Source organism: Siphateles boraxobius, unplaced genomic scaffold (genome assembly GCF_051911475.1).
Source record: "Siphateles boraxobius isolate OS27281-9 unplaced genomic scaffold, OSU_SipBor_1 13, whole genome shotgun sequence".
NCBI classification, from domain to species: Eukaryota; Metazoa; Chordata; class Actinopteri; order Cypriniformes; family Leuciscidae; genus Siphateles; species Siphateles boraxobius.
The window spans coordinates 27,494,797-27,504,287 of record NW_027508733.1 but is presented as its reverse complement, the minus strand read 5'-3'; the positions used below and the strand labels follow the sequence as shown (position 1 = coordinate 27,504,287).

Sequence of the window (9,491 nt, the reverse complement as noted above, 5' to 3'; positions counted from 1 at the left end):
AGTGTGTAATGTTGTGGTTTGAGCATGAAAAAGGTCTGCAACATTACAAAAGCACAAAGTCCCTCCAGTGGGAGTTATTCTCTATATCAGTGCGCTCTGTTTCTGAACTCCATGAAACGCCTTCATTGTAGTCTTGATTTTTCTTCCGGGAACGAACACGTCACAATATTCCTCATTTAACTAATTCCTGCCCAAGTCATACGCAAAATAAAGAGGTCTAGTTGAGTTGCGTTAATAGTGTGTTGAAACTTGTGGTTATGGTAAGGGGTGTAGCATTTCCTAAACACGCTCAAAGCGCTTGACCAATCACAGCACACTGATCCAGCTGTCCAATCAGAGAACACTGTGCTTTCTGAAGGAGGGGCTTCATAGAGACAGGAACTAAACAGAGTGTTACTGACAGACTGGGAAGAGAGGTGCTGAAACAATGTCAAATATGGGGAAAATAATGTGTTTTTGAACATTCAAGCATGCAAACCCAAAAACAAAATCAAGACTTTGAAACTGGGCCTAATAGGTCCGCTTTAAAAAAATGTTTAAGTAAGATAAAACCAGCATTAAAATAAACTAATACAACAGAACACCATGATATTTCTTATTTGAATTCACCCCTCAACAACTTTTTCTCCTTTCACAGTCTTGAGGATATTTGAGGCAGCTTAATTTTAGTGTGAATTATAGTACCGGAAAGGTCATGCAAAATTAAACAAAATGATAAAACTTCATTGCCATTTTTATGATGAATATACCAAGCTAGAAATTGTGAGTAAACATATATTTTAAAAATCCCTTTCCTTAATACTTATCCCGTAAATAAACTACCTAACGGATTACGGATTTAAACAACTGAAAAAATGGTGAGGAGACTTTGAATTTTGTTGTGGACAATTGGGGGATTCATAAAGGTTGAGAACTGCTGCTTTAGAGGAGACACTTAAGAATAAGCAAAGTATTTTGCTCAGGGAAAAAAATCTGAGAAACAGGAGATGTCATGTGCTCTTTATTTACTATCATAGCGGTCTATGAGAAATAATGAATAGTTGTTCTGTCATACAGGTACTGAGGGAAATATTTAGTAGTTATATAAGACACCATATCAAAGATTAAAAATACTTTTCACTGAGTGCGCATCAAGGCTTATGGGGTGTCCAATCCTGCTCCTCGAGGGCCAATGTCTTTAGCTCCAGCGTGCACTTACACACTTGCCTGGAGGTTCCTCGTAATCCTGAAGATCTTGACTAGCTGTGCAGTGACTAGCAGTGGCCTTCCATGAGCAGGATTGGACACCCCTGGCGTCATCCAAAGTCTCAAAATACAGTTGATAATGTAGTACTACACCACCCTCTGGTGGTCACTGTGGAAACAGCAGCCCAGAGTTTCTGTGATTTCTCTTTCTTTTGTTATTCAGTGTCCTTCTGTTTGCTGAATAATACACCCATAATATTCTTCCTGGAGCACTTCCTGGAGAGGGTGGATGGAAAACATTTGTGTTTAAATCTTGTGTATGGAGCAAATGGGGATTTGTGCTTCTGTTCAAATCAGGATCAGGGCAATTCATGTACCCATCATCCATTTCTACATTCAGAGAGCAATCTTCTTGCCAAGCTTTATGGGTAGAGCTGACAGAAGTTGCAAGATTCGGCAAGTATCCCTCAGAACATGGGAGGACTGGGTCATGGAAGTTGGGCTGGAATGTACCATCTATTCCCGTCACATTCCCAGAGGACTGAGGGCATGGATCATCAACATGCAAAACCACTCGATCACCCTCGATTTCACGGCAGTGGTTGTTTCCATCGGAGGTCAAGGTATTTTCTGAGTCGCTGCATGGAAGAAGTCATATTCATGTTCTGAACTTCCCTTTTTATCTGTTACTATAGAATTTTAGGACTTTCCATTCCCAAAATTACAGAGCATTCCAGGAATGAAGCCTAGAGTTGACTTACAATGAGGAAAACTGCGGACGGACATTTACAATCTGAGCGTCGCTGATTTCTGGATCCTTCAGTTCGGTATAGCAGGGTAAGTGGTCCATCTGAGGATGCTAGCAGAAAACAGGATGTTCGCTCCATTAGCTTATAATTGAGTATTGGGTTTAAAAGATTATAGGCATCGTTTACTCCTTGTATTATTGATCTGACAAGAATTGAAAATCTTCCAATTCAAGAGTTCCAAAAGAAAAAAAAATTTGCTCAGTCAATTGCATTCGGAGGTAGTCAGACACTGGGCCCTATTTTAACGATCTAAGACAGTGCATGGTCTAAAGCTCACGGTGCAAGCGCACTTTCGCTATTTTAACAACAGGAAAAATGGTCGGCCATTTTCAGATCAGAGTCTCGTCTCCCATTTCCTTTAAAAGCCGGTTGCGCTTGCGCTATGGCGGACTCGCTATTTACATGACAGAATTTGCAAGAATTTTGCATGAGGTTAAAGAGCACAAGCAGACCATCAACGGGACAAGCCGGATTTCACTGTGTCTTACACAATAATAATCTTTTACATTGATATACTTTTATTTTTAATATTTGCCATGTTTGTGTGTAATTAGCAGAGTGTATGAGCGTTGTGGGCCTATAGGGGCATATTACTAACGCACTTTAAATAACAAATTAAATAACAAATTCTGTGTCATTGACCTTAGACCAGGTTTCAGTCGGTCAATAGTGCAGTCTATTTCAGTTGCCTCAAAATAGCAACACGTCAACAATGCGCCTGGACACACCTCGTTTTCAGACCAGCACGCCCATGGGCGCACAACTGGGCGCAAATGTATTAGCTATTTAAATGTGCGCAGGACGTGAAAATGATAACGGTGTTGGGTTGAAACTAGCAAAAAACACTTGCGTCGCACCTGGCGCTGCATTGCGCCGAGTGTATGATAGGGCCCTTTGCATTTTTTGCGTAAATTCTAACGCGACAAGTCGAAAGGCCGCCCATTTGTCTGTCAATCATCTTTTGCAACCAATCAACAACCGATGGTTTCCACCAGATTAACACTCGGATAAAAAAACATCACAAATTTGATGCCAGGAATGGCCATAGTGATGTGGTCTAAGTTACCAGCAGGTCAACTTACCTGTGACACCTCTGACACTTTGCTGTGGACAGGAGAGGGAAGAGACACGTCCCATTCTCTCAGTCTTCTGAAGAGAGAAGAAAGACTTCCACTTTCTGTCTTTGCAATTCATGAATTGAAAGGAATCAAATTTTATTTACCTCTGAAGAACAACCAGACTGATGAAAACTACGATGGAGGCGGCTGACGCGAGGGTCGCGATCAGGAAATACAGGAGAAATGCAACTAGATTGGGCGCAAGAGGCTCTGAAGCAAAAACATACATTGATAAGGTTTGTATAATGTATCATGGTTTCTTGTACTGTAAAACACTGTAGATATGTAGAGACCAGGCCGTGTGGTCCAGTAGACGGGGTCTGTCCACTCTGAGGGATATCCAGTGTAACGCCATCCTGAACGTCTGGTCGAGCTCACATTACAGCGAACCTGAGCCTGGTACTCTGAGGAACCCTTGAGAGAACGCTCTGATATAGCAAACACCATGTCTCCATCAGAGAGAAAGATGCTCTTTATATCCTCCTACAGACAAAGAGGAAGTTAACATACATGCACTAGAGAATGAAAGCGGGTGTTTATTCAGCTATCGCACTTTTGACTTTTTAGAAGATAGACTCTCTTTTAAAAACACTTTTTACACACTTCTGCTAATAATGGCCAAAAGTATACATATATGAAGAGTTTAGATGCAAAAGCCTCTAAAAATTTCTACCATAGTGTCATTTTCAGACATCTCAAATTATGTATTGTTTAACTCTTTCCCCGCCATTAACAATATTTTCTGTCGATCCATGTTATCACTGTTATACGGTAGGGGGTGCTATTAAACATCTTCTGAAAGAGTACAGAATCTCTGGATCCAAAAACAAGTGAAGAAGAAGCAGAAACAATCGATAGAAGCATTGCCTGCACATTTGTAATCTAATGCGATCATCAAACATTCAACTGCATATAAATCAAAACTGGCTGACAACATTTAAAAAAACATGCTGGCAGGGAACGAGTTAATAATATTCTGTGATGGAAAGTACGTTTTGAACATTTTTGATAAATAAAGGCTGACTACTTTTTGTAGCTAAGGATAATTTATAAATCGTAAATACACGTAATTAACTAATTTTAATTGTTTTTGCTTAATTTAACAAAATTACACTTTGAATTTAATTCAAGTGGTATTTTCCTTATTGGAAAATACCAATACCAAAAATATATGGTATTGTTGTTCTCTTTACATATCACAAATCTCATATATATGTTGTCTCTTTGGTAAATAAGTAAACTGACATTTGAAAAAACTTTATTGATTGCTTAATTGTTTTTAAGTTGATGTGGAAATGTGGAATATGAATTAAAATGTTATATGAATAATTTTTACACAGTAAAAGTAGTAATTGATAATGAATAAATATTGCATAGATATATAGTATTTTGTGTTATAGCTTGTATTTTATCATGCCTAAATCAGAACAGTATGTAAAAACACTAAAACTTTTTGTTGTATGTTAAAAGTTAATAAAAGTAACAAAATAAAACATATTAAGGCATGATAAAAAAAAACAACTTAAATTTTAATTATAAATTAAAAAATCAACTCCTAGGACATAAAATTGCCAGTTTTTTTTTTAAAATAAAAGTTGAAGAAACACCCTTACAAAATAAAAATAAAAATAATAATGAATAAATATTGCCAATAAAAGTAGTTAAATACTCACAGGAGTTAGTATGCTCCAGTACTTGAGTTCAGTAGTGAGAGGTACAGTACGGTACTTTGTCAGAGTCCAGTTCAGGATCCAGTCTTCTCCTCTCAGTTCAACGCTCAGACCCGTGGGACATGTGGGCTGGACTAGATCACAGACACAGACCCGGATCAATAACAATTTAATCAATACAGCTTTCTGGAATACTTGACTGTGATTGGTCAGTTGCAGCATTCAGCATGCAAGTATTTCTCAAGAGGAGGGGTTATGTGTACTAACTGTGTTGGTAAGCGCGGATCACTTTAGTCACCGGCGTTGGCGTGAGTCGCACCTGCAGCACTCCAGGCTCAAAGATGCTGAAAACACCAACCGTCCTCAAAAAGCCTCCTTCATTTGTGACCTGCACCTTCTCAACGCAGTACCACTCAGCCCTGAAAGAGAGAGATTACACCTGTCAGAGTTAAAGACATCTTTCACACCATCCGTAACGCTCTCAAACACTCACAGCGCAGTGGAGTGTGTCCGGTAGGACAGCGTGTAGATGATGTACCGGGTCAGATCTGTCTTGAGATCCCAGCTACAGCTCAAATTCTTCAAGCCATTGAGCACACAGTGTAGGTTAGATGGACCAGGGAGAGCATCTGAAATAAATAAGGGTCTACAGAACTCCAGGACACCAGGGGGCTCCACTTGATCACAGACTTTGACTGGGTTTTTCTTTATACTCACACTCTGATATCAGTTCTTGCCCTTCAAACAATACCTCGCTGCCTTCCATGGCTTTTTGTGTTGAGTTGGTGTGAATTTTCCCGCCTTTCTGATCCTTGACTATTTTGTGATTAATCTCCACCTCCAAACGTGCAACATACAAGTCGGTTAGCTTTAGCAAAACAACAAAAGATATTTTTGTTGAGATTAAATCACACAGAACACGAAAAAAAGTCTTTTCAGCACGCTTTTGGAGATTCGTAACTAGTTTACGTTTTTCAGAATTGGTGGCTAATTTGTATGAATTTTTACAATATCATTGGTACGTTTTCATACAATCTGTTACTTCCCATTGATGGTTAGGATTAGGGGTGTATCTTCATTGTAAAAAAAAGTTGCTGCCTTCAATTTTTAAGTGCAATCAACTTGGATATTTGAGTCATTTCAACTTAAATTACATTTAATCGACTTAAAAAATTATTTGAATCTTGAATAACAAAAAAAGTTGAAAATTGCTTATCTTATTGCTTAACTTATTTTGTCATAACTTATTGAATCACATTTTTTAGAGTGTTCATGCTTACTTTTTTCTTAAAATGTATGTTTTCGTATGATCCACATCATACGGAATTGCCACCTCGTAAAATAGTTACGTTTTCTCGTAAGAACATGCAGGGTTGGTCTTTTTGACAAACATGAGGAAGTCATAAGGGAAGAAGCACTTTTTTCCCCAGTTTTTCATGTCAGTTTAGAGTGACTTCTGACTGAAAGTGTGGTCCTTTTGACACTCACTGAGCGCTCTTGTTCATGCAGTCTGAAGGGGTCAGAGGTCAGACGTGAGGGAGGGGGGGGGTCGTCTAGTTGGTCAAAATTCCAGCCTGGATCCGCATCTTCTATCGGGAAGATAATAGTAGACAGTTTGAGCTTGCGAAACACAAATAACCAGTGCTTAAATATGTCTATGGTTTACGTTTACTGGACTAATTGTACCTAATGTTGTGAGTCTGAAGGTTTTGGAAATGCCGGAAGAATGCGGCGTGTGGAAGAAGAACACGTCATCGAAGCCGATGGCAAACAAAGATGTGTTATACCGACAACAAACTCTCTCCTGCACAGTAGGATTCTGGGAAGGCTTAGGAGTCCGAACACAGGGAGATACTCTGGAATAAAGCAAAAATAAGCAATCATACGGTATATTTCACAGTTATAACTTCTGCATTAGTGTTTTTATTGTACATGTCATGCATTCATTTTTACTCAGTTGGAAAATCCAGCACATCTTTAATCACAAACTTGTGCCTAAATCATAGCATTAAGTAAAAACACTAATCTTTTTTACAATATTTTTTTTTTTACTTTACTGTAAATATTAGTGGAAAGCATTCTGGGAATGCCTCTTTCCCCATAAATTGTAAGCTGATTCATACTTTTTACATAGAAAAGTAAGTAAATATAAATAAAATAATTTACAATTTTAACTATTTTTTTAAAAAAAGTTACTTACTGTAAACTTACTGTAAAAGTTTATTCACTGCCTCAGTGAATATAAGTGAAAAATCGAAAAATATGCATATAAAGTAAAACCATATAAAATTCTGAACACTAAGTTTTTTTTTTAATTACAGTAAAATAACATGCATTGCCTTTTTTTCTTTACCACAACCTGTATACGGTAGCTTATTTTTAACCATTTAAAATGATTTTTCTGATAGAATTACTAACATTTTAGTGTATACAAATACTGAATTATGATTGATTCACTATTATCCCTACAATAATACTACTGACTATTACTATTACTAATAATTACTATTATTATTTTGCTACTCATGAATTAATATTGTTTTACTATTATTCCTCTTCTACAACCAAATTATTATTTTACTATTAAAATAGTATAGATAAATGAACTAAAGAATATTTAGGACAATTTTTGCATTATTTTCCTGTTTGTTATTGTAAATCTGCTTTAAAACAATCTGTATTGTAAAAAGCATGACTTGACTGACTATTACTGCTATAATATCACTGTATCATACAGTGTGTTGTGCTATCTGATGTTTGGGTCTCACCGGTGGTCATCCGGGTCCATGTGCATCAGAGACAGTGGGATTTGGGGATCGTGTCTCCAGCTGCAGTGGATATGGGTGCGGTAGTCATTACGGCACTCCAAAGACTCCAGAGCAGAGGATTCTGGGAATAGATTAGAAGACATAGAAAAAGCTGAAAATGTGCTTATGCTACGTTCACGCCATGTCGTAATTGCGGTAATTTTGAGATGACAACACATGATGTTCTACTCAGAGCTGTTCACGTCCTCGGACTGGGAATTATGCCTTTCTATCACTATCAACACTGAAATAAATCTGCAGCAGTCACATGGTACAAGCAGGAGCTTACAAGTTGTAATTACGGGCTCTATGAGGACACGCTTTTTACAAGTTGAAATCTCGTAATCCCGGTAATTATGACATGGCGTGAACTCACATTTAAACGCATGCATGTTACAGTAAAACACCTCTCACCTGGAGCAAATGTGGCATGTTGAGGACATCCTGTGAGAGTTGATGTCCACAGTGCAGTCAGAGTCAAGAAGAAAGAGACGTCTGGACTCATGGAAAACTGTACAACTGCAGGTGAGGAGGAAATGTTTGATATTCCCTAACAAACAAGAGAAACATTGAGAGGAAATCAATAAAGATGAGTCCGAATCCTCTGTGAATGGACAGCAGAAACAGTGCAGCTCACCATCAAACGCCTGTCTCAGGAATCACTTCTGTGTTCTCGAGGCTCTGCTGGTCACGCTGACATCCTCAAGCGCTGTGAACTTATTTCAGCCTGTGCCAACATGACCGCAAATGTGTTTACTTTGCCACAAGAGTCAAAACTGCTTGGCTTGCAGATTTCAATGTGCCATATGATTCCTTCCCCAAATTTAAAACTACATAAAAAATATAATAAGTCTAAAAAATATATATAAAAAATATGTATATATAACAAGTCTTTTAATCTTTTATATCTAATTATATATATATATATATATATATATATATATATATATATAACCCATTATATTATACATTATATTGTAAATGTAATATTTTTTATTTTCTATGCTATTTTTTAATTTAATATAAAAACATTAAAATATTAAATTAAGATATTTTATTCTATTATTCATTTATTTGCTTACCTTTTTAAATATAACCATTCAATTATTAATTATATTACTAATTGAATTATATAATATATCTTATTTTCTATTCTACTTATTTAGGTTATTATTTGAAAAATAGTATGTTATGTAAACGTTATTTATTTAATAGCTTAAATGCTTTATGAAAATAATTAAATATTAAAAGATTATTATTATTATTTAATCACTAATTTAATATATAATATATCTTAATTTCTATTTATAATTTTTTTTTTAATTCATGAAATCATAGTATATTTATTGAAAAATAAATACACATTGAAATATTAACTGGAAAATGAATTCATTATATTTGTATATACTGTATGTATATATTATGTTCTATTGTTAATTTAACCGCCTATATTTTATCTCAATTTTAATATTTAAATTATTAATTATATTATTAAATATTACATTAAAATAGAGTAGGTTTAGAGATATGTTATATTATATATGTTTCAATTTGTGTTGTTGCTTTATGATTTTAGTGGCCTAGTTTACTGCCAGATGAAAAGTAATAATAAACAAACATTTTGAAGCATCATTGTGTTGTACAGTTTTGGTTTAATCTTTATTTTAAGGTGTCCTTGCTACAGTGAAATTATATATTTAAGTACTGAGTAATAATAATTAACTACATGTACTAACTATAGGGTTAGGAATAGGAATAATTTAAATAAGTATGGTGATGGGGTGGTGATGGCGCAGTGGATAAGACACATGCCTTTGGTGTGAGAGACCCGGGTTCGAATCCACTGCGAGACACCAATCTGTCCCTGAGCAAGACACTTAACCCCTAGTTGCTCCAGAGGCG

At 36.2% G+C, this 9,491-nt stretch overlaps 1 protein-coding gene across 1 annotated transcript; it reads right to left on the bottom strand.

Annotated features, from left to right (window-relative positions):
- Window positions 1–985: 985 nt before the first annotated feature.
- On the bottom strand, window positions 986–8,359 carry LOC143736208 (interleukin-3 receptor class 2 subunit beta-like). Its single transcript, XM_077226877.1, has 14 exons — window positions 8,227–8,359; window positions 8,004–8,139; window positions 7,551–7,671; window positions 6,469–6,638; window positions 6,271–6,371; window positions 5,500–5,620; window positions 5,276–5,411; window positions 5,050–5,201; window positions 4,786–4,916; window positions 3,406–3,595; window positions 3,217–3,322; window positions 3,077–3,143; window positions 1,947–2,044; window positions 986–1,823 (listed from the first exon to the last, which is right to left on the bottom strand). Exons 1-14 carry the CDS (start codon window positions 8,227–8,229, stop codon window positions 1,352–1,354), a joined length of 2,004 nt encoding a protein of 667 aa, XP_077082992.1. The 5' UTR covers window positions 8,230–8,359; the 3' UTR covers window positions 986–1,351.
- Window positions 8,360–9,491: the final 1,132 nt, after the last annotated feature.

Coding starts and splice junctions, on each gene's coding strand:
- LOC143736208 (XM_077226877.1), bottom strand. Junction 7,672..8,003: donor ACATGCCACATTTGCTCCAG/GTGAGAGGTGTT, acceptor ATCTATTCCCAG/AATCCTCTGCTCTGGAGTCT. Junction 6,639..7,550: donor ATGGACCCGGATGACCACCG/GTGAGACCCAAA, acceptor GCTTTATTCCAG/AGTATCTCCCTGTGTTCGGA.